The sequence below is a fragment of the Notamacropus eugenii genome, chromosome 2, assembly GCF_028372415.1.
Source record: "Notamacropus eugenii isolate mMacEug1 chromosome 2, mMacEug1.pri_v2, whole genome shotgun sequence".
In the NCBI taxonomy this organism is placed as follows: Eukaryota; Metazoa; Chordata; class Mammalia; order Diprotodontia; family Macropodidae; genus Notamacropus; species Notamacropus eugenii.
In genome coordinates, this window is record NC_092873.1 from 40,656,736 (window position 1) to 40,682,194 (window position 25,459).

The following is a 25,459-nucleotide window of genomic DNA, read 5'->3' on the forward strand; positions in this document are numbered from 1 at the left end:
ATATATTTCAGTAAAGAAAAATCTCCTTTTATCATTTTGAACCTTTGAAATTTTTTTTCTCCTGACTCATGTAAAAATGTAACTTAATTCAATGGATGTCTAAAAGTCAACTCTTATCTATATGTAGCTCTTAGTGTAAATTGTAAGTTTAAAATTTTTATTTTAGCTTGGCCTTGTTTTTGTCTAGTATACTTGAAGCATTTTCCCAGAACCATCAGTTGGTATATACTCAGTATGCACAGACTACTTTTTAATATAGTAGCCCAACAAAATATTTTGTTTTGTAGCCACACCTTCTAGTTCTTAAGATACAATGCCACATTAAGTATAGTCTTTAGATCATCTGTTCCAGTGTTCTCAAAACAAATAATCAAAAGTTGTTCATTTTTAGGGGAGGTAACTTACCCCTTTTTTTGTATATTATTAATATCTAACTAGTTTGGTATAACAGTGGCAGTTGAATAATGTTAATAATACATAAAATGTAGGATAGTGATAGCAACTGGGGAGATTGGGCTACCTTGTGTAAAAGTGATGTTTGAACTGAGTTTTGAAGAAACTTAGGGATTCTGGGAAGACAGAGATAAGCATGTATTTTAGTAATTCCTTGCCTGTTTGAGGAAATGGAGTGTTGTGTGTGAAGAAGAAAACGCATTTGACTGGGCTGAGAGGACATAAAGGGTAATACAAATAATATGAATGGAAAAGTAGGTTTGGACAAGGTGTTTGGATTTGACCCCTGAAAAGTTGGGTAGAGAAGCAACCTGACATGGTGGAGCAAGAGGTGATGAAGGTGACAGTGAGTTAGAGTAAAGGGGGGTTGATGTAAGAGGTGTAGAGTTAGAAGTGTGAGACTTGGCAACTAACTGGATATGTGAGGTGAAGTGGAGTTGAGAACTTTGATGGAATGATGGTGGTGCCTTCGACAGAAATGGGGCTTGGTTTTAGAGGAAAGATCATGAGGTTTTGTTTCAGACCTGTTGGGTTAGAAATGCCAAAGGAACTAGTATGTTCAGTAGTGAAGTTTTTGGGGTATGGACTTTGGAGTGAAAACTTCAAATCAGACTTTAATTACATCTTTTCTATGAGTCTTTTACTTTGATATCATGGTTACATTATTGATTCTTCACTCCTCAAGCCTCCCACAGTATTCTTCTCTCCATCTTCTTAGCTGAACCTCATCCTTTCCAGAGAAAATTGAGGCTATTGAGTAGGAATCTTCTCCCCTTCTCATCTCACAACTAACCCTCCTTTCTGCCCTCTTCCCCACTCCCACCCCTACAACCCAACTCTAGAAAATTGAACCCACTAGCATTATCTCACTCTAATTTACAATCTCTTATCTACTGATTCTTTTCCCAGCTACCTGCAAACATACCCAGTTTTGCCTTCTCTTTAAAAAAATACTTTCTGAATCCTACAATTGCTGCTAGTTAATGGGCTATAATAGCTCACCCTTGTTTAGCCAAGCTTCTTGAAAAAGCCATCTACAGTCAATTCCTTCACCTTCTCTCTTCTACCCATATCATCGACATTCTGATTTATATCACTCAACCAACACTGCCCTGTTCGAAGTTACCAATGATTTTTTAAAATAAATTTTTATTGATATCTTTTGGTTTTACTTCACCTAAATCCTCTAATCCCCCCAACTCTCCACTGTCTCCTTGTATCACATATAATAGAGAATTTTTTTCAAAGGCAAGAGGAAGAAGAGAACAGAAGTCAGAGAAACTGAGCAATACCTCCAAAAGAGCCTGCAGATATGTACAGTGTTCACACCCCACAGGGACCTTAGCAGAGGAGTGAAGGGAAGAGAGACATCTTCTCCCATTTCTTCTTTGGGGCCAAGTGTATATATTCTTAGTAATTTTGCAACATTCACTTTCAGTTGTTTTGTGGTGGTTCTTTTCATTTATGTTGTTATAGTTACTGTGTATGTCTAATTACTTCCCTCTGCACCATTTCACATAAGTCTTTCCACGCTTCTTTCCATACATTGTATTTGTCGTTTTGTACAACATAATATCAATCAGCGGTTTCTTAATTACCAAATCAAATGGACTGTTATACAATTCTCATCCTTCTTGACCTCTCTAGAGCCTTTCACACTGTTGGCTCCTTTCTCCTGGAGATTCTCATTTCTGGATTTTCATATTTTCCTCTCTCTTGCTTCACCTACTTATCAGCGTTCTCCTCAGACTCATTAGGTGGGTCATCATATGCATCATACTCTTTTTTTCTCCCTTTTTTATTGTCTTACTTGATGACTCTCCTCATTTGTTTTTCTGGGTTCAATTAACCTCTTTGCAAATTTCTTCTAGTTCTATGTCCAGTCCTAGTTCCTTTCCTTAGCTCCAGTCCAGTAGCATGGACTGCTTTTTTATGCATATTGATCTGGATGTCCTATAGATATGTCAAATGCAATATATCTAAGACAACTTGTTATTTCTCCATGAACTCTGCAGGTCAGCTATACTGGCATGCTTACTTTTTTCTCAGACCCAGTGCTCCATTTCCTGTCTCCATGCCTTTGCATTGACTTTTCTTCCAATCCTGGAAAGCTTTAGCCTTATCATCTTGACCTCTTGAAGTTCCTGGTTTGCTTCAAAATTCAGCTGAAATACTACCTTCTACATGAAATAAAATATTTTGTGTCTTCCTCTAGCTGCTAGCATACCCTCCCTTTAAATCTACCTTTATTTCATTGTGTGTGTGTGTGTGTACTTGATATTTTGTTTTTTAAACTAGATCTGTGATTTTTGTCAATGGTAGGGAAATTCTTCCATTAATGAAGATGAGCATCTTCTAGTCATAGAGTTGCATGGGGCACTGAGAGATTAAATAACTGATTTGCCCTAGGGTCGCAGCCAGTATGTGTCTGGTGTAAAACTTGAACACAGGTCTTCCTGCTCTCTACTCCTCCACACTGCCTGTGTGTCCATGTTGGCTCCTGTATATAATGTAAGCTCTTTGAGGGCAGGGACTGTTTCTCTTTTGTCTTTGTATGCTCAGCACTTAGCGCAGTGCCTGACACAAAGCAGACATTTATTGAATGTCTGTGGCTTGAGTGGTTTCATGGGCTTCTGTTTTTTTCATCTATAAAATGAAGGATTTAGATAGGAGTAGAACTGGATAGATAGGCTTCAGTCTTGATGTTACCAAGATCTTCCTAATAATGTTGTGGTTGTTCAGTCACGTCCAACTCTACCTTTACTCCATGGACAGAAGGTTTTCTTGGCAAAGGTACTGGAGTGATGGTTTGCCATTTCCTTCTCCAGTGTGTCCCTTTTTTACAAATGAGACAGACAAGGTTAAGTGATTTGCCCATGGTCACATAGCTAGTAAGTTTCTGAGGACAGATTTGAACCAAGATCTTCCTGACTCCAAGCCTGGTACTCTATCCACTGCATTGCCTAGCTGCTTTCCTAATAATAAGAATTGTGCAAAAGTACAAGGGATTGGTTGCATTGTGATTTAGTGGGTTCCTCCTCATTGGGCATCTTCAAGTAAAGGTTTGGAAATGTTGCAGAAGAGTCTTATTCAGGTACTTTTGCATGATTCCAAATTGGTGTCTCTAAAGGAGCTGACATACTTGATAGAATATTAGAATAGAATGTTAAGAACTGTGTGTAGAGTTAAAATGTGAAATGCCTAACTTTTAATATATGCATCATAAAATGTAGCAACCATATTAATTTGTTGATGGAAGGTAGGTGTGGTCCTTCATTAAAATACAGATTCCTTGAGGCCTCAGATGTTTTTTGTGTTTTCTTTGAGATTCTCAGCTCTTGATACATGTGTGACTGGCACATGGGAAATACTTAATAAATTTATGTTAAATGTTCTGTTTTGGAGTTGTGACATAAGAAAACAATTCTTTGTTTTCTAGTCATCTTTCTAACCTTTTTTTGGTAGCTTGTACTTAAAATTTTATTTTTTCTCAGTTACAAGTAAAAACAAATTTTTGAAAATTTTTAAACTTTATTTCTTCTAATTTCATGTAAAAACATTTTTTAACCTTTTTTTAAAAATTGAGTTCTACTCAAAATTTTAAAAAACATCAAAAATTGTTTCTATCTGTAATTAGAAAAATAATATGTTAAAAACAATTTCCCACTTGGCTTTTTAAATTCTAATTGCACTAATTTTTTCATGCTAAAAACTTTTAAATTTTGTATAATTAAAATTATTTTATTTTTCTTGTTTAAGAAAAGAGTTCTAAATTCTCACCCTCCCACTTTTTGAGAAGTCAAACAGTTTGATATAGGTTAGACATATACAGACATGCGAAATGCTTCTGTATAAGCCATGTTCCAAAAAAAACAAGACCCCTCCACCCCCTCACCCCCCCAAAAAATAACCAGAAAAATAAAGGTTTTTTAAAACATAGGGTTCACTTTACTTTCAGGCTCTATCAATTCTTTCTCTAGAGGTAGATAGTATTTTTTTCATCTTAAATCCTTTGGAATTGCCTTACATCGTTGTATTACTGAGAATGTGGGGCAGCAAAGTTACACAGTGGATAGAGTCCCAGGGCTGAAGTCAGGAAGACTCATCTTCTTGAGTTCAAATCTGATCTCAGACACTAAATAGCTATGTGACCCTGAGCAAGTCATTTGACTCTTTTTACTTCTGTTCCTTATCTGTACAATGAGCTGGAGAAGAAAATGGCAAGCCATTCCAGTATCTCTGCCAAGAAAACCCCAAATGGGGTCACGAAGAGTTGGACAGGACTGAAAGGACTGGACAGCATTATTCAGAATAGCTAAGTTATTAACACTTGATCATTGTTATGCACAGTGTTCTCTTGGTTCTACTTACTTTACTTTGCATCATTTTCATATAAGTCTTCTAGAGTTTCCCAAAATCATGTTGATCTTCATTTCTTATAGTACAATAGTATTCCATCACAAATATATTCTACAACTTGATGGTTATCCCTTTGATTTCCAATACTTAACCACCACAAAAAAAAGCTGCTATAAATATTTTTGTATATATAGATCCTTTTCCATTTTAAAAATTATTTTTAGATTAGGACATTCATTTCCACAAAATTTTGAGTTCCAATTTTTCTCCCCTCTCCCCACCCCAAAACACCGTGCATTCTGATTACCCCTTCCCTCAATGTGTCCTCCCTTCTATCACACCCCACCCTTCTCTTATCCCCCATCTTCTCTCTTTTCTTGTAGGGCAAGATAGATTTCTATACCCCATTGCCTGTATTTCTTATTTCCCACTTATTTGCAATAAGAATTCTCAACATTCGTTTCTAATACTTTGAATTCCAACTTCTCTCCCTTCCTCCCTCCCCACCCATCCCCACTGAGAAGGCAAGCAATTCAGTACAGGCTATATATGTGTTGTTTTGCAAAAGACTTCCATAATAGTCATGTTGTGTAAGACTAACTATATTTCCCTCTATCCTACCCCCTTTATTCTATTCTCTCATTTGACCTTGTCCCTTCCCAAAAGTGTTTACTTCTAGTTACTCCCTTCTCCCATTTGCCCTCCCTTCTTTCATCCTCCTCACCCCGCTTGTCTCCTTGTCCCCCACTTTCCTGTAGTATAAGATAGATTTTTCAAAACAAATTTAGTGAACATGTTATTCTCTCCTTAAGCCATATGTGAAGAGAGTAAGCTTCACTTTTCCCCTCTCTTTTCTCCTCCATTGAAAAAAATTTTTCTTATCTCTTATGAAAGATAATTTGCCCCATTCCATTTCTCCCTCTCTCCTCCCAATATATTCCTCTCTCACCCCTTAATTGTATTTTTTTATAGCTATCATCCCTTCTGATTCAACTTAGTCTGTGCTGTGTGTGTGTGTGTGTGTGTGTGTGTGTGTGTGTGTGTGTGTGTAATCCCTCCACCTACCCAAATACTGAGAAAAGTCTCAAGAGTTACAAATATTATCTTTCCATGTAGAAATGTAAGCAGTTCAGCTTTAGGAAGTAATTTATGATTTTGCTTTCCTGTTTACCTTTTCATGCTTCTGTTGATTCTTGTGTTTGAAAGTCAGATTTTTCTCTTCAGTTCTGGTCTTTTCATCAATAATGCTTGAAAGTCCTCTATGTCATTGAATGACCATTTTTTTCCTTGAAGTATTATACTCAGTTTTGCTGGGTAGGTGATTCTTGGTTTTAATCCCAGTTTCTTTGACTTCTGGAATATCCTATTCCAAGCCCTTTGATCCTTTAATGTAGAAGCTGCCAGATTCTGTGTTATCCTGATTGTATTTCCACAATACTCAAATTGTTTCTTTCTAGCTGCTTGCAATATTTTCTCCTTGACCTGGGAACTCTGAAATTTGGCCACAATATTCCTAGCAGTTTCTCTTTTAGAGTTTCTTTCAGGAGGTGGTCAGTGGATTCTTTCAGCATTTATTTTGCTCTCTGGTTCTAGAGTATCAGGGCAGTTTTCCTTGATAATTTCATGAAAGATAATGTCTAGGTTCTTTTTTTGATCATGGCTTTCAGGTAGTCCCATAATTTTTAAATTGTCTCTCCTGGATCTATTTTCCAGGTCAGTTGTTTTTCCAATGAGATCTTTCACGTTATCTTCTACTTTTTCATTCTTTTGGTTTTGTTTAGTAATTTCTTGGTTTCTCCTAAAGTCATTAGCTTCCATCTGCTCCATTCTAATTTTTAAAGAACTGTTTTCTTCAGTGAACTTTTGAACCTCCTTTTCCATTTGACTAATTTTGCTTCTTAAAGCCTTCTTCTCCTCATTGGCTTTTTGGACCTCTTTTTCCAATTGAGTTAGTCTATTTTTAAAGGTATTATTTTCTTTAGCATTTTTTTAGGTCTCCTTTAGCAAGCTGTTGATTCGCTTTTCAAGTTCTTCCATGGCCTGAGCCCATGCATTTTCATTTTGGAGGTACTGGATGCAGAAGCCTTGACTTCCTCTGACAGTATGCATTGTTCTTCCTCATCTGAAAGGATGGAAGGAAATGCCTGTTCACCAAGAAAGTAACCTTCTATGGTCTTATTTTTTTTCCCCATTTTTGGGCATTTTCCCAGCCAGTTACTTGACTTCTGAATCCTTTGTCAAGAGGAGAGTCCTAGCGCTCCTCTCTCATCCTCACCCCAGGACCCTGCTTAGGGCTGAGATTCAGATTAGCTGCTCAGTTCCTTCAGGGGCTTTAGGCTGAGTGCTTCACAGATGGATGCTGCAGCTACCACTGCCACCACCTGAGGCCAGTGCTGGGGAGGACCCTGCTCCCTCTGGCCCAGTCGGGAAAGCCCTTTTACTGACCTTTGAAGCTTTCTTTGGCACTTGTGGGTTGAGGGATCTGAGACCCTCCCTGCTGGGGCTTCTGCCCCAGAGGCTGGTTCTGATCCTGTACCTCCCTGTGCCATGCGACCAGGGCTGGGCTCTGCTCTGCTCAGTGTCCCATGGGATAGACCTTTCCTGTCGGCCTTTCAGGTTACCTTGGGCTGGAAATCTCTTTCACTGTGTTGTTCTGTGGTTTCTGCTGCTCTAGAATTTGTTGAGAGTCATTTTTTAGAGGTATTTTATGGATTCTGGGAGAAGAGCTAGAGTATGTGCATCTTTCTGCTCCTCCTTTTCCATTTTCTTTTATCCTTTTGGGATATAGACCTAGTAGTAGTGTTGCTGGGGCAACAGGTATGCACAGTTTTTATAGCCCTTTGAGCATATTTCTAAATTGTTCTCTAGAATGTTTGGATTAGTTCACAACTCCACCAACTGTGTGTGTCCACATTTTCCCACATTCCTTCCAACATTCGTTATTTTCATTTTCTGTCATAATAACCAATCTGTTAGGTGCCTCAAAAATTATTTTCATTTGCATTTCTCAAATCAATAGGGACTTAGAGCATTTTTTTCATATGACTATAGAAAGCTTTGATTTCTTATGGAAACTGCTTGTTTGTCAAAAGAGACATTTTGTTAATTAAGTAATGGCTTATATAAATTTTGACTCAGTTCAGAGACACTTGCTATAACAGTTTTTCCCCAGTTTTCTGCTTTCTTTCTAATCTTGCTTGGTTGCATTGTTTTGTTTGTGCAAAAACCTTTTTAATTTAATGTCAAAATTATTCATTTTACATCTCATTCTTTATCTCTTATTTGGTAATAAATTCTTTGTTTATCTGTAGGTCTCATAGATAAACTTTCCTGTGTTCCCTTATGCTTATGATATCACCCCTTATCACGTAACCATTTTTGATCTTCTTATCATGTGACATGAAATGTTGGTTTATACCTAGTTTTGGCCATACTGCTTTTTCCAGTTTTCCCAGCAATTTTTGTCAGATAGTGAATTCTTGTCCCAAAAGCTTGGGTCTTTGAGTTTATCATACAGCAGATTACTATGGTCATTTACTTTTGCGTGCTATGCACCTAATCTATTCCACTGATCCACTATTTCTTAGCCATTACTAGATTGTTTTGATTTAATACAGTTTGAGATGTGATACTTGTAGGCCACCTTTCCCTTTTTTTCTATTGATTTCACTTAATATTCTTGACCTTTTATTCTTCCAAATGAATTTCATTTTTTAATTTTAGCTCTATAAAATAATATTTTGTTAATTTGACTGGTATAGTGCTGAAGTAAAATTATTTTAGGTAGAATTGCCATTTTTATTATATTGCCTCAGCCTGCCCACAAGCAATTGGTGAAATCCAAATTTTCTCTCTTCTTCCCTACCCTCCTCATTGAGAAGGCAAGCAATGCGATGTAGGTTATACATGTGTAGTCATGAAAAACATCTCCATATTAGTCATGTTGTAAAAGAAAGCATAGGCTGCAAAAAAACCTAAAAAAAAAATAGTTTAAAAATTATGCTTCAATCTGTATTCAAATACCATCGGTGCTTTGTCTAGGGATGGATAGCATTTTTCATCATAATTCTTTCAAGTTGTCTGGGATTGTATTGCTGAAAGTAACGAAGTCATTTACAGCTGATCATCTTACAATGTTGCTGTTACTTTGTACACAGTACATTTCACTTTGCCTCAGCTCATACAAGTCTTTCCAGGTTTTTCTGAAAGCATCCTGCTCATCATTTCTAATAGTGTGATAGTATTACATCATAATTACAATACCACAGTTTGTTCAGCCATTCCCAATTGATAGTCATTCCCCTCAATTTCCAATACTTTGCAGGAAAGAGTTGTATAGCTAGCATTTTCTAATACAATATTGAATAATAGTGGTGCTTCACTATTGAACTGATTGAGAAGGCTTCTAGCTTATCTCCATTACAGATAATGCTCTTATCTCTTCTTAGTATGTATTTAATAGCGTTACAGAATCAAAAATTTCAGAGTTATAGATCACTTAGAGATTATCCAATTTTATCTCATTTAAAACTTGAGGAAACTGAAAATGAGACTTTGAGAATATGATGCTTGGCTAATATCTGTTTTTTAGTCATTTTTCAGTTGTGTATGACCCCTCATAACTCCATTTGGGATTTTCTTGGCAAAGATACTGAGTGGTTTTCCATTTCCTTCCTCCATGAGGAACTGAGGCAATCAAGGTTAAGTGATTTGCTCTATGTCTCATGACTAGATGTTCTGAGGCCAGATTTGAACTTGGGAAGATATTTCCTGTGCAGTAAAAAGGAGGGAGGACATACCTACGCTAAGTTTAGCAAATGCATTGTCTCTTTCCTCTGTTCATGGTCCTACCTTACCTTGCCTTGCTTGAAATATTTTACCCTTGTCTTTAGTAGAATGAAGGACGATAAATACTATTGTAGTCTGTGGAGACCACATATTTAAAATTGGAACTAATATGTCAGGTAGGCAACATGGGTAGTGGTATAAAATTGAAGTGGAATACTACTTTGACCTAAAGTATGTTTTTTCCTTCCTCATTTAGATGGAATGAACCTTCCTTGTTAAATGTCTCTTGGTTACCAGTTGGATCTCACCTGTGAAGAACTATTTTCCCAATAGTGGATGCCACTCTGTGGCATATTTGATTGCCGATTCAGGGATTGTAAAGCTTTTTGATTTCCTGAAGAAGGGAGGCAGTTGCTGCTGTATCAGAAAACTTGATATCACAGCCACAATGGTGCTGTCACAGAGACAACGAGATGAACTGTAAGTTATATTTGGGCTTAAAAAAACCAACATTTTACCATCTTATAAGAGTTTAAATAGTATGTACATTTAGCCATTCAAACTATCATTGTTTCAAATGTTGTGTAGGAAGCCCTAAGCATGAACAGTCTTAGCTAATAATAATAGCATAGTTTATAGTATTGGTAAAATGCAAGTTTTACGTTTGAGCATTTGTTAAATACTATGAACTGTTGATTGTATGGCTTTATGTACTGTATGTTAACAGTTAAAATATTAACAGAACAATAATGTACTTAGGTAGCTTGAATTTGTAATCCCCAAATGTAACTTTTGTTAGATTTATTTCACTGAAATAATTTCTCTACAAAATGCTTTAGTGTGTTACATTATTCATCTTTTACCTGCTTGTTGGTATAATGTGGTTTGCTAGTTAGGTAATTATGATGTTTGATGACAAGTATTATAAAATGAGAATAGTTTGAAGTGACTTCGCTGCTTTTGACAATTCTTATTTATAATGATTGGGTTAGATAGAGCAATTTGGACCAATGTACAAAAGGTCTTTTCTCCCCATCGTACCTGTTACTTTTATTCTTGCCTCTGTGCTTATGTAGTATTTCCCCCTAAACTGCTCAGAAGTAATTATTTATCTATTCTCATAATCAGAGATGAAAGTTCAAGTCTTAAATATAAAGGGGGGACAGTGATTTGGGGATCCTTAAGTCAATATAGACACATATTCATTGTAGTAAGAAGAAAATCGAACTGAGCCACAAGATTTTAGGGTGTTAAGGGACTTCAGAGGTGATCCAGTCCAATCTGTACATAACAAAGAGTTTCTTCTGCAACATGGCCTCTCCTTCAGATCTGCAGAGGACAACTGTAATCATTAAGATGCTTTCACCAACCTGGATTTTGAAGTCTGTCTGTCTATGGTTTTTACTCATTTTCCTCTTAGGCCAAACAGAACCCATTTGTTTACACGTTTACACTAAATTATCTTAACAATTTGTAATTTTCTTGTAAAGTTGAAAATTTGTCTGTCTTCAGCTTTTCTTTTGTTCCTGGAATTTTTAACAGTGTGTATCATAGTTATAGTCAAAAGATGAACTTTTGAAAGGTGAGAAACTGATTATTTGGGCAATAATACTTGATATCAAAGTGAGAGGCTTAATGGTTGCCACATTTTATATCTGATGGTATTTAAGCTAGTCTGATGTCTTTTCCTGAATTATAAACAATTTCAAGGTGACCACAATTCATGAAATTACTTACCTAATAGTTTTACCATCTTAGGAAGAACATATTCTTTAGTGAGTGGTTTCTTAAAGAAAACTAACCAAAAGTGCTTTCATTTTTGTAATTTCTTTGGCATATAAGGATATCATTTATTTGCTTGCTAAAATCGCATCTTCTTGACACTCTTTTTGTAGGCCAGTTGGGAATGAAAATAAATGGAATATGTTCAGATTTTGACATTATTTCATCAGATGTTAAGTGCCAAAGTCCTTGCCCTCGAGAAGGTTACATTTTCTCCAAGCATCAAGAGTTATGTTTTTAGGGATTTTGCCATGTTGGAAAACAACATAAGATTTGCAACTGCCAAACTGTCAAATTTGTACCATTAAATATAGAATTTGGAGGTGGTTGGGTTTTGTATAGGGAATATAGTGCAATATTGAACCATTGAGGAATGCTTATTCAGATCTGTTCCTGAAGGAGCATGTTAATTTTGAAGATCACTTGAAGTAATTTCTGAGAAATGATTTCTAATGTGCTAATTGTTCGTTGTTCTTAGTGGCCTAAATTTTCAAGAAAAGTTTAAAATGTTATCTACAGCATATGAATAACATTGTAAAGATCTTTAAATTGTATTTCAAACATGCTAATTCCTTACTTCTCATTCTAATATATTCTGACTGAAATTATGACTAGTTTTTATTAAAATTACTTTTAGATGTATGCATATATGGGACTTTCTATTGATCTGTGGTAGACTTAGTTTTATATTTTTAAATTGTTGATTTAAAACAGCTAACAAAGAAGTCTAATAAATATTTTCTTGTTTGCTTAATATTGTATAAAAAAATCTTATTAATTTGATTTATAGAGTCAAAGAAGTTCATAAGAATATTCTTCATTTTTGGTCATTTGAGTACCACAGTTAAAATGTCATATCTTTAAAACATTCAGAGTTTATACTGTTTTGACAGAAGCAAAAGTTTGTCAAGGTTAAAGCATTAACTATTAGTTGGAGAATTTGTTGTAATCTCTGTTTGTTCTCACTTATGTTTTGTTCTGTTTTGGTATTCTGATCAGAATTGATAAGGGACAGGCTGCTATACTATTTTCTTGCCATGGAATAGAGGTCAGTTTTCAGAATCAGGAGTATCAGGGTTGCAATTTTGCCTTAGATACTTTAATAGCTATCATCCTGGGCAAGTCACTTAACCTCTTTGAGCCTCAGTTTCCTCATCTGTAAAACAAAGAGGGGTTATGCTCAGTGACCTCCAAGGTCTCTCCCAGAATTAAATCTACAATCACATGAAATGTTATAATATTTAAAAGTGTTACTTGTAGTTAGTTATTCCTGTGAAAAATAAACCAAAAAGTAAAATGTAAGTAACCGAGGTATGGTTTCACCACTGGCTTTTGAGTCTAGCAAGGATTAGTTATTAATTTTCTTTAGAATAATAAGAGATGATAATAAATAACTTTTATGTAGCACTTTAAGGTTGCAAAGCAGACATTATTTTTGACCAAACAGAAGACAGAATGACCTTAAATATATGTGTGTGACTGAAATTGCTTGATCCACCTTACCTTGTTTATTACACTGCTACCCCTAAAATGGACTTTACAGTTGATAAGGCAACTTGGTCTAGTCATTCAGTTTTGGCCTCAGCAGTTAATAATTATGTGATTTGCACAAGTCACTTAACCCCTGTGTGCCTCAGTTTCCTCATCTATAAAATGAGGATAAAAATAGCACCTACCTCCCAGGGCTATTATGAGGGCCAAATGAGATAGTATTTGTAAAGTACTTAGTTAGCATAGTGCCTAGCATACATGGTAGATGCTGTATAAAGGATGATGATGAAAGCGACCTACAAAATACTTAATCTGACTGGGTATGATAGAGTAATTTCTGTAAACCATGTTATAAAAGACAGTGGGTAAAGATACTGTCTTGACTCCTGGACTTCTTCCGTGTCTGCCTGGGTATTGTATTATTATATGTGGGCTAACTGTTGAAGCTTTTGTGTACAAGCTACTAGGTAAACTTTTAAGTAGCCTCCTCCTCTCAAAAGAGAATACTGGGATTATTAAGCTTATTCCTTATAGTTCTAATTTATACTTCATTAGGTTGCAAACTTCTTGAGTGAATTTATTAGAAACAAAAATTCACATTTTTCAGAATTTATAACTTTTTAGGGAATATGTTTCTAGCAGAACTTTAAAAACAGATTTAAAGTGGTTCCAACTGACAAATGAATATTCTTCAAATTGAAACATTATATAAAGAAAGGACAAACATAGTAGTTGGTAGGGTTAGGTAACTTCATGAAGGAAGTTTTGAGCAGAAGGTATGCCTTCTACCTTAAGATGGAGAAGGTATAGATCGGATGATAAAGGCATGAATGAGCACGTTGTGTCCAGCAGGGTTAGATTAGCTGGAATGTAAAGGTTATGGCAAAGCGTACATTATAGACTGTGAGAGAAGTTGTGACAAAAATGTTATGGAAAGATTTCTTGTTTCAGTTAGATGGATTAGACAACCTTGAGTAGTCAAAGTTTTTTGTAATAGTTTAGAATCTGAATCAGAAATTCCACTGTGTATTGTATGTAGGAATAAATGGGACTGGGTAGATCAGAAAGAGCCACAGTCATATTATTTAGAGTTGGAAAATACCTTTGAAAAGCATCTAGACCAGTGGTGTCAAACTCAGATAGTTATGGGGGCCACTAACCCTTATGGACTGCACATTTATAGAGTGGATTATTATTAAATTAAATTTTGTATTTTCTGTGTTTTATTGTATTTATATTTATTTTCTTAAGTATTTCCCAGTTATATTTTAATGTTGTTCAGTTACATTCGAGAGTGTTGTGGGCCACATGTAGCCAGCAGGGTGATTGACGCCTCTAACCTAGATCAACCCTTTCATTTTATAGATGAGGAATGTGTGGAGAATTATGAATGAACCTACTTAAGGTTTAAATTTTTTCCTCAAATTTAAGTGTTTATTATTTAAACTTTGGAATCAAAAGGATTGAACACTTTTAATTTTGATGTAGTTTTAGGTTTTAGTTGGTAACACTAGCCAAACCTAAAATCAACATTCTTCTTGGAAAGCTCCTCCACCAGTATTATAGTGTTGGAAAAAAAATAATGAAGAATTTGTGCCTTATTGACTTGTGATTGATGTCTTAGTGTGGATATCTTATATTAAAAAGTATTTTAACTTTGTGGTGTCCCTAGAAACTAAGAAATAGTAATAAAATTATTTTGTAAGTGGGGGTAGCTTAGTTTTTCTATTTCCTCAGTGTTAAACTTAGGGGCAACTCAGAGGCACAAAGTAGAAACAGAAGTTATAATTTTTGAAATTTCTTGGGGGGGGTGCTATCTTATTATTCCCTATAAGCAGTACATTAAATTCTTCATTGAGATTCTAAGTAGATGTGATGTGTTTTCTAGATGTTAAAGTTACCAAGGATGATAATGTTTAGAAAAGACAATAAATGCATGGCAATAAATAAAAGCTCTTTAAATATCAAACTAAATGTGGATGCTTGATACTAAGTCAAGAATATGCTTTGCATTGAATAAATTTCAAATGTGATAAGTGTTGTTTGTTTTTCAGTTGTTTCAGTCATGTCCAAAACTCATTGTGACCCCATTTGTGGTTTTCTTGGCAGAGATACTGAAGTGGTTTGCCACTTCCTTCTCCAGCTCATTTTACAGATGAGGCAACTGAGGCAAGCAGGTTTAAGTGACTTGCCAAACCTTGCCAAACAGGGTCACCCAGCTAGTAAGTGTCTTGGGCAGGATTTGAACTCAGGAAGATGAGTATTTCTGACTCCAGTGCCTGTGCACTATAGTGCCACTTAGCTGCACCCCACGCGTACTCCCTTCCAGTGAAAAGTACATTGATTTTAAGTTATGTAATAGTTTGCCACAGTTTAAGAAGCATTGAAGAGGTGGTGAGTGGAAAAGTTTAAGAAGCCCTGGTATATGACTAATCAGAAGGTAAAAAACCATTCAGCAACTGAAGAAAGTATATTATTTTCTATACTACCTGTAAACTTCAGAGAATGTGAACTTAATCAAGTCTAAGGAGATTTTATATTGGGCATTCTACATTTTTATAAGTTTTCAGTTTTAGATTTTAGTTTTTCTTATAGTCTCGCAAGGAATTTTCAGAATTTTGCATATACAGTAAAAACTGATTCATCTGCTAAAAGTTAGACATCTCAAAATCACTTTGTAATAGTGATTATTACAGTTCTCAAACAGTACAAAATTCAGATTATCAGATTAGTAAGCAGAATGGTCCATTCCTTAGGCCATGGCCATGATCAGTGTTCAGTGTAAACAGAACATTATTTTCTTAATTTATAAACACTGGTAAGGTTTTGCTGTTGTCAGTAGTAGAAATACTTTTCTGATGGAAAAATATCTTGCCTTTATTGTTTATGTAAAACAACTCGCCAGTGTGGAACCTGTGGCCATCACTTGTGCCATAATGAAGCATGAAGGACATTGCAAAATTGTGAAAACAAGATTAAAACTCAGACAGCTTAAAATTTTTTTTGAAATGCGGTTTGGAAAACAAAGACAAAGGTGAAATTGTGAAGCTGTCTAAAGGTAATAAAGGGTAGACTGCATTGTTTTATGATGACTGCTCTACTCCCAGACTAGGTACTACAGATTGTACTAATCCAAAAAGCACAGGTTGACTGAGACATTTTAAAACTCTTATTAATTTCCTATTTTAAATTTTATTGCTCAGCCATACTACCAGAAATAATCTCCTTATAGAAATTGGGCTTTGTCTCTAGCTTTATTTCAAAAAAATGACAGAACAAAATGCCAGTATGTCAAATCTTCATTAATCAATCAACAAACAGGTAATATTTGAGGCAGGCTGTGGTACCTGTCGTTATGGAACTTATATTTTCCCAAGGGAAACAACATGTACATGCATAGTACGTGCTAAGTATAGGCAGAGTATTTCTAGTAGCTAGAAAGATTGAGAAAGGCTTTGTGTACGAGATAGCTTATTGAAATGTAAAGGAAACTGGATTCTAGGAGGCAGAACTGAGAAGGGGCAATAATTGATGAAAAGGTACAGAGACTAGTGATGGACTTCATAAGAGGAAGTCAAGCAGAAGACCAGCTTGAATGTAGTAGAGAATGTGTGAAAGGGAATCATGTTTATGTTGTCTATAAAGGTGTATTGGGGCCAGGCCGTGAAGGGTTATAAATCCCAAACAGGAGTTTTATTTGATCTTAGAGATAATGGGGAATTTATCTAAAGAGAGTGGGGACAGTTGAGTATGATTACATATTTCCAGATATTCTCTTACTCATGAATCTTTCCTTGGAACAAAGATTAAATAAATAAAAATAAAAAGATTAAAAAAACAAAGATAGTAGTTTTTAAATAAAACCAGCAGGTTAATTTCATGCATATTCAGTACAGCCAGATTTTAATGCAACAAAATAATTTGCACAGTCACTCGACCCTTTCTGACTTTAGGCTCCAACCTATCTTTTCAACCTGATTACACATTACTCCCCATAGATGCCAGGCTCTCCAGGTACGTTGGCCTTCTTTCTGTTTTGCACATGTCCCATTCTCTGGTTTTGCATAGGCTGTCCCCTATGCTTAAGCTGTTCACCCTCCTTACTTCTGTTTAGTCAAAAGCTTCGTGAAACTCTTGTCTCTTCACACCTAAGTACTACCTCCTTGAAAAGGTTTTTCATGAGAACACCCCCCCCCCCCCCCCGGGTCGTTGGCTCCTTCATCTCCTTGCTGTCCCCCAATCATCACTTGTATTCATTTTGTAAATTTCCTATTCCAACTTGTCTGAGAGTATGCTGTTACCCACTCCCCTCCCCCCAGTAGAATATATATGTATATATATTTGAGGCCAGAGACTATAATTTGTACTTGTGTCCTCAGTATCTAGCACATAGTAGTGCTTAATAAATACTGTTTGATTGATGAGTCAGAATTTTACCTACTGAAAATTTTGTTTTTTGTTATTTCTTCAAATGAGGATACCAAGATATGGCAAGGATTCTGTAAGGAGATTTTTTGATACTATGGTGGCTCTTAGCAGCATGGATATAGAGCTGTCAGCTTTTTCCAGGATGAACTCCTAGAAGAGAGTGGTGACAAGTAGGGTTCAGAGTATAGAATCATGAATCTAGAGCTAGAAGGGATGCTTCAAAGGCATCTAGTTCAAACCTCTGCATCTTGCAGTGAGGAAATTGAGACTGTGAGAGGTTGACTTTGGAAAGAAGAAGAAGAGCCCCTTTCTCCTCAGGGATAGGAATATAGGAAGAGAGTATGGATAAAGATATTTTGAGATATGGCATCAGGATGAAGAGGGGAAAATCATACCAGAGGGCCTCAGTCTTTCTTAAGACTCCTTTACTTTAAAAAGAGAACATTTTAATTTAAATAGTTGAAAGCCTATTAAAGGTAACTTTCTTTAATCTTAGTCCCTATAATAGGACGCATTTATTTAAAGCTTGAGTGTTCTTATGAGAGAGTGGGATATTATCTGGTTAATCTTTCCTCTGCTAAAATTCCACTGAAAAGAAAGGAAAATGATGAAAAGAATAGTAAGAAATGGATAAGATGGCCAAGAATATTATCATCATGTAGTTTTTGTTGAATATTGAAGACAGAAGAGATTGTCAGTTAAAATAACTTAACATGGAATTTCATAAAACACCAGTATAATTCCAGTGTAGGGTTCTTTTAACCCTAGGACTGAAGTAATGTTATCTGCATTGGCAAAGAAGAGGGCTTTGACATTCCTTCTTTAGCCTTTCATTAGGGTGCTCATTCTCTTCAGCAGTGCTACTCACTTGTCAGAGCAATCAGTGATTTGTACAGTTCTATACAGAATACATGGATTTCTCATTGATTAGCTTGTTTTCTCATCACTGGGAATCAGAGAAGCATAAATTTTAGACCTGGAAAGGACTTTAGAGATCAAGTCCAACTCTCTCATTTTAGAGATGGGAAAACTAAAGAATTTGGCCAAGGTCATCATACAAGTGGCAGTGCCAGGATCCACTTCACTATACCATTTTAGGGCAGTAAAATCTCTGAGGCAACTGTCTGGTCTAGTGGGTAGAGTGCTGAACTTGAAGACATGAAAGACCAGAGTTCATATCTTATCACAGCAAGTTACTAGTTGTGTGACTTCAGGTGGTTCCCTTACTCTTCATCTGTAAAATGGATTACAGTGGCCTTGAAGGTCCCTTCCAGCTCTACATGTGTGATGCTATGAAGCATATATGTTTGGCTTCTATGGGAATGGTAGTAAGTACCCTAGTACCTTTGTGTTGGTTATGACATTAATAAAAATAATAATATAATAGCTAACTTTTATATAACATTATGTGGTAGGCACTGTGCTAGGCGCTTTATGAATATCTCATTTTATCGTCATATGAACACTAGGAGGTAGGTGCTATTATTATCCCCATTTTATAGATGAGGTAACTGAGGCAAATGGCAGTTAAGTGACTTGCCAGATTTACCGAACCAGTGTTCGGGACCAGATTTAAATCCAGGTCTAATTGACACCAGGTCTAGTGCTCTTTCCACTGCGCCACCTAATTATCTAATCTGATGAAAATCAGTTTAGATGAAAGTGAGTGGTTTGTAATTAGTGGTTGATATTATATTTTGTGACTGTGACCCTATAGGCTGCTTGGAGATGCAAGAGGTAAGTTAGCCTTGTGTATTTTCCAGATATTTAGCACTTTATCAGAGTTCCATATCCCTAATACCAGGTGAATGTTTTAATGGTTAATATGAAGAAGGAAAACTGGGCTGGGCTCAAATTTTTATCAGGAAGGGAATCTCTACTACTTTCCTCCATTTCCCCCAAACCTGTCCCCATACCTAATATTGGGATCTGGTGGTGGTGTGGCCATGTGCAAGTCAGATCTAGTTTAGTCATAAAAGTGGTTTCTATCATTATTGTCATCTCTTCAGAAACTGCAGATGTAGGTAAATTTGGATAATCTGAGTTGGAGAGGAGCCCAGAAGTTCTGATCTATAATATACAATTTATATAGAATATTATATAATCCAGTGTAATGTATAATGGACTTAAGAATCCCTTCTATATCCTGTCTAGATGACAAGTGATCATCCAGACTGCTCAAAACTCTCATGCCCTGAGGACCCTACAGTCGCCTCCTCTGGCCTCCTGTTCCATTTGTGAATGAATGTCCCTTAATGGTCTGGAAGCTTCTCTAATTTCTACCCAGTGCTCCTAGATCTGCCTTCTGGAATCTAGCAGAACAAATCTAATCTTAAACAGCCCTTAAAATACTTGAAGACATATATTATGTCCCCCTAAGTCTTTTTTCTTCAGCCTAAGCATATCCAATTCACAGAATCACACATTTTCAGAGTTGGAAGGGACCTCAATGGCCATCTAGTCCAACCTATACCTGAAAAAGAATTCCCTCTACATCATACCGGACAAGCAGTATCCAGCCTTTGTTTGAAGACCTCCAATGAGGGGGAAACTCACTACCTATCAAGGCAGCCCATTCCAGGTAGTGGCCTAGGTATGATGCTATGTTGTGAATGTAACTCCCTTTACAATTGTTTAGTTATTTTATATTCATATATAAAATCACATGTTAGAGTTGTCAGTCTGAGAATCAAAAGTTGTGGATAATAGTTCTTGACTCTGTAGTGAAACCTTACCTGGGGGTTTTAAGTAAGTCAGTCATCTTTTTGTGAGCCTGAGTTTTCTTATTTATAAATTGGAGAGCAAAGGAATTATAGGACCATAGAGTTTGCAGGGACCTTAGAGGTCATCTCTTTCATGACACAACTCTGCTTCCTGACTTACAGGATTACTTTAAGGATTAAATATAGGTTGTGCAGTGGATGTGAAAGTTTGGCTACAGAATTGAGAATGAAGGTATTATGTATGTTGAGAAGCATGAGCTGGATATTGCCCATTCTCATGTTACTTAGTGTGTGATTGAGGTTTTATTATTGTATGTTCAAATAAATTATTTTTTTCTTGTTCTTTCCAGCCTGTTGTTTGGCATTTTGAGATTCAGAAATGGGTATGCCCCATAGAATTCAGATGAAAATGTTTGTGAATTAGAAAGATCTGAAACATTTTCTTAAAGTTGCAGAACGAAAACTCTACAAAAATCATACTTCTTCCCTATCTCATTGAGCAGATGTAGAGCTTGACCCCACCCTGGGTTCTTGAAAAAGGTTGTGCTAATCTAGTCCACGTTCTCTCTTAGGCCTTCTCAAAAGGCTTCTGGTACAGACCCAGCTGAGTTCAGTTTAGCTAAGTTTAGAGGGATTTATCACAAGAACAAATATTGGTTCTGAGGTAGTTAATTTTTTCAGCCTCCATAATTCATGTAACCAAGCTGTAGAAGGATTATTATTTGCATTCATAGAAAATGTATCCATACTGACTAAATAACATATCTTTGATGTATTGAAGTAGGAAGAGAAATCTTAAGACAACAACTATTTGATGAGTGTTTTAAAAGGAAAAATAATATTTTAGACATCAAAGAAATCTGTAATAACCATAACTTGTGCATGTGTTACAAGTATAATCTATCATTTCAGGGGATTAAACTTGCTGCATTTTTCCCTGATGAGGAACTGGGTTTTAGTACTTTACCCCCAAAATGGAAATAGAGTTAGAGAAGTAACTTTAAATATTTACAAATACACTCTATATAAAACTAACCTTGAAAATGTGTTTGATTTGGGGGCGAGCAGTGGGCCCTCAAATTAATTGTATTCTTCTCTTTTCCTTTCTATTTACACTGCCATCACCCTAGTCCAAATCCTATTCCTTAATTTCTGGATTATTTCAGCAGTTCATTCTTAATTAGTTCCATCAATCATTTCACACACTTCCAGTTTATCTGTTACAACATACTTTTTATAACCACCAGATTATCTTTTAAAATGACAAACTCACCATGAGGACTGAACCATGTCCTTTGAGGAATGGTTAAAGGAATTGTATATTTTTAGGCCTGAAGAATAGAAGGTAAGATGGGTTGGCTCTTACCTTGGTCAGTTTTTTAAGAGGGCTTTTGGGTAGAAGTGGCTTTGAATATACAAAGTTGCCTTTGATAGCTTTGGGAGTTAATTCATTCCTGTTTATTTGGAGGTGTTTAATCAGAGGCTAGGGTAATTAACCATCAAGGATATAGCAGAAAGAGTTCTTCATCAATCAGGAGATTATGTCTCATGAGCTCAAAAGTGCCTTTGATACTCTAAATATTATAATTTTGGGATAAGGATGTATAGACAATGTTCCAAAATAAAAGGGGTCAGGTATGGAAAATAATTTTAAGTACAACTTTCAAAAATATAGTTCATGAAGAATTGAATTGAAGTTCATATAGAATTGAATGACTCCAGTTCTCAGCAAAATTGTAGACCACATTAAAGGGCTTGTTGTACCCCTTAGAAAGGGACGTAGTGGTCACCAATAGCCAGAAGCTCATCAAAGAACAAAGTCATGTCAGACTAAACTTACTTTCTGTTTTTGAAAGGGTTTACTAAATTGGTAGATCAGGAAAATGGCGTAGGGGCATAGAGAATACCTGTATTTCCAAAAAGGCGTATGATCTAGCATCATGATGTACTTAAATGTTTGCTGGATATAGTTAAGTGAATTTGGAACTGGTTGAATTATAAGACCCCAAAATAGTGCTTAGTCATAGTAAGTCACGAGGCATATCTTTGGTATAGAGCCAGAGTCCTTGGGCCTAGATTTTGATCATTGCCTTAGATTAAAGTTTAGATAGTGTATTAATTAAAATGTTTTTGTGAACAGGAAGGTGCAAAGAGGTAGTTGTACGCTAAATGAGGGAATCAAGATCCCAAAAGAACTGTCAGGCTGGATAGAACAGTGGACTGATTTTAATAAAACAAAACATAATTGTAAGGAAAGTAAAATTGGGTTCCAGATATTAACTGTTACAGTGGTTTGTGTTTTTCGGTTTTTTTTTTAATGGGGGAGGCAGGTGATGTTAGTGAACTACCAACTCAATGAGTCAGCAGTGTGGTGTAGCAGGCAAAAAAAAAAAAAGGCTAATTCTATTGTAAGCTGCACTTTAAAAAGGCCTAGAGTCTGTAACAAGGAAAATTAGGATCACATTGTACTCTGCCCTGGTTAGAAAGGCTTTTCCCTTTTAGGAAGGATATTGTAAAGGCCTTTTTTGTTTAGCACATCCAGAGAACAGGAGATAATTAGGCCATAGAGGAGAAGGCTCAATGATGGTGAGAAGTTGTCTTTAGATAGATATCTGAACTGTCATGTCTTCAGAATAAGGGGTTTGACTTGTCTTATTCAGCTGTAAAAACAGAACTAGAAGTAATGGGTGGAAATGTTACAGAGAGGCCACATTTTGCTCTAACACCAAGAAAAGGATCCTTAATATTGAAAATTACTTTAAAATAGAAGAGGTAAGTTCTCCATTACTGGAGGTCTTCAAGTTGTGCTTTATTGTTAAGGGAAATTTTAGAAGAGATTCTTGGACTGGATGATTTCTTCGGTCCCTTCCAAGTCTGAGATTCTAAAGATATAAATCTTAGCTTCTAGCACTGAATACCTGTGAAGAGTGGAAAAGAGGTTGAAATGAGCCTGGATAACCTAGTAGTGGCAAAGATAGCCTAGAAGTGGTTTAGTGGCACAGAGGATAGAGTGCTTGACCTGGAGTCAGGAAGACTTCCTAGTTGTGTGACTCTGGGCAAGTCACTGAATCTGTCTACCTCAGTTCCCTCAACTGTAAAATGGGGGTCATGATACCGCCTTCCTACCAGGGTTATTGTGAGGATCTGATGAGACAATCATTGTTAAGCATGCAGCACAGTGCCTGGCACATTAATAAATGTTCTGTTCCCCTGTCTCATCTCCCCCTCCTTCCCCATTCCCCCTGTAACTTCTAAAGAAAGTTCTGTGATACAGGTACCACAATAAATTTAGAAAGAAGGAGAAAGGAAGGAAGCTCTTCCTTTGGGAAAAGGAAGTTGAGCATTAGGGAAAGTTGTAAGATAGAAAAAGTGGAATCTGAGATAGAGCTGGAAAAATGGATACAATTTTGACAGGCAAAGATGGGGGCAGGGAAAGCATAGGAACTTCTTTTCAGAATAATGAAAAGTTACTTTGACAAAGACATAGAATTTTGGGAAAGAATATTGGGAGTTAAGGCTAGAAATTTAGGTACAGGGTTCCTATTATAGCAGTCCTTGAGTATCAGATTGAGGAATTCTAAGTAACAGAGAATTTAGAGTCAGGAATGAAGCGGCTGATGCATGGGTTGAGTGTCCTAGGCACTATTAATTTTTTTTCCTTTGCAAAAAATATTGACTTTTATTCATTTAACAGTTTAAAAACAAAGAAATTTGAAAGAACTGTTTTTAATGTTTATTAGATAGTTTGTAAAAATGTTGAATGCTTCAAAATAATGATGAGACATTTGTTCATTGAATATTTTTGTTTTCATTTTAGAAATCGAGCTATAGCAGATTATCTTCGTTCAAATGGCTACGAAGAGGCATATTCAGTTTTTAAAAAAGAAGCTGAATTAGATATGGTATGTTCTCTTTCCTCACCTTGAACTCAGTCTGTATTACACTAAAAGAAGGCTTGCATTCTTTGGGACATTCAGAAATACTTCATGAGGCACACAGACAGACATTTGATGGACTTGGGAATTGGCCCAGCCACTTTTGTGGAAAGCTGTTTGGAATTATGCTCGCGTGACTAAAGGACCCAGGGCTGCCATTGCTAGAGACCGAAATAAAGGTCCCAAATACACAGACCATTCAAAACAGTGCTTTTTGTGGCAGTAGACTGAAAACAAAACTAAGGCCCATTGATAGGGATATGCAAGGGCTTCCTGTACTGGGTCTCTGGGACTGGTCCCAAATGCCTGGCAAGTTGGGAGTATAGGAACTAACACAACAGAGGGAAGTCATCAGAACCTGCAAGGCTATCTACACAGACTATGACCAGAATGGAAAGGGCCAAGGCTAAATATAGAGAACAAACAGTTCAGGAGTGTACATCTCATCCATCTTCAGAGGTGGAGGCCCAAGGGTGTGGAGCAGGTTTGACCTAACTGAGCTGCCTGCTGAGCTGTGTTTGTTTCATTATTTGAATCTTTCGTGACTGGGGAGGCTCACTGGATCAAGCAAAGAAGGAGTATGTTGGGAATGAAGTAGAAGCCAAAACAAAGGGAAGCAAAAGGAAGGCTTTTTAAACCCCTCTTTTTTTCTCCCTTCAGAATGAAGAGTTAGATAAGAAATATGCTGGCCTTTTGGAAAAAAAATGGACATCAGTTATCAGATTACAAAAGAAGGTAACTTTTCTGAATTTGGAAGAAACAAATCCTGCTGTGTTGCCTTCAGCCATTAGAAATGTCTCCTTTTAACAGATTTATCAGTATTCATTCTCTCCTCCTTGAAAAGATTACTATCCTTTTCTTTAACTTACGTGTATGCTTTAAAATAATGTGTTTATAAATACTATCATGGATATTTGTCCTTTTGAGTATATAAATCAAGTTTTTACTTGACGTTCTGGAAACATTTAATCAAAATGTATTTGTCAGACTTCTGTCTTCTTGTGGTACTTTGTTCATAATATGGATTGAATGTGACCTACACTGACCCTGATTGAAGGGGTGAGAACACAGCAGTGGTGAAGGCTGGAAAGGGGTGGGGTGAGGGTGGGGGGCTGTGGAACAAGGATATTCAATAAAAGTAATCTGGTATAGATAAAGAAAGAGAGCATATGGAGGGATTATTGGGGGAACTAGGATCAGCATTGTTCTTGCTTAGAGAGGCCCTGAGACTTCCACAGCTTGGCTACCATGTCCTAGAGGGTGTTGTGGTTGAGAAGAAAGAAAACTGAACTTCTCTTTGGATCTACTGTGTATTTAGGGTTATACTTTCATCATGTTGGAAATTTAACTCATAAGACTTAAAGGATTTTTTCCTAGTACAGTGAAAGAAGTTTTAGGTTTAATCTGGGGAAAGGCTATATATGTAAATTACTGAATTTTTACAAATATTCTGGTCATTGATATTATAAGGGTATTATGTATTTATTTTTATAAGGATAT

The 25,459-nt window shown here is 36.3% G+C and overlaps 1 protein-coding gene across 3 annotated transcripts in view; it reads left to right on the forward strand.

The window, feature by feature from the left end:
• Nucleotides 1-25,459, forward strand: part of PAFAH1B1 (platelet activating factor acetylhydrolase 1b regulatory subunit 1) — an 83,797-nt gene that overhangs the window by 46,988 nt on the left and 11,350 nt on the right. For all 3 annotated transcript variants that reach the window (XM_072639986.1, XM_072639984.1, XM_072639985.1), the window contains exons 2-4: nt 9,857-10,080; nt 23,842-23,926; nt 24,620-24,694. In XM_072639986.1, the coding sequence (XP_072496087.1) occupies nt 10,049-10,080; nt 23,842-23,926; nt 24,620-24,694 (192 nt within the window). In that variant the 5' untranslated portion in view covers nt 9,857-10,048. The remainder of the gene's footprint in view (nt 1-9,856; nt 10,081-23,841; nt 23,927-24,619; nt 24,695-25,459) is intronic.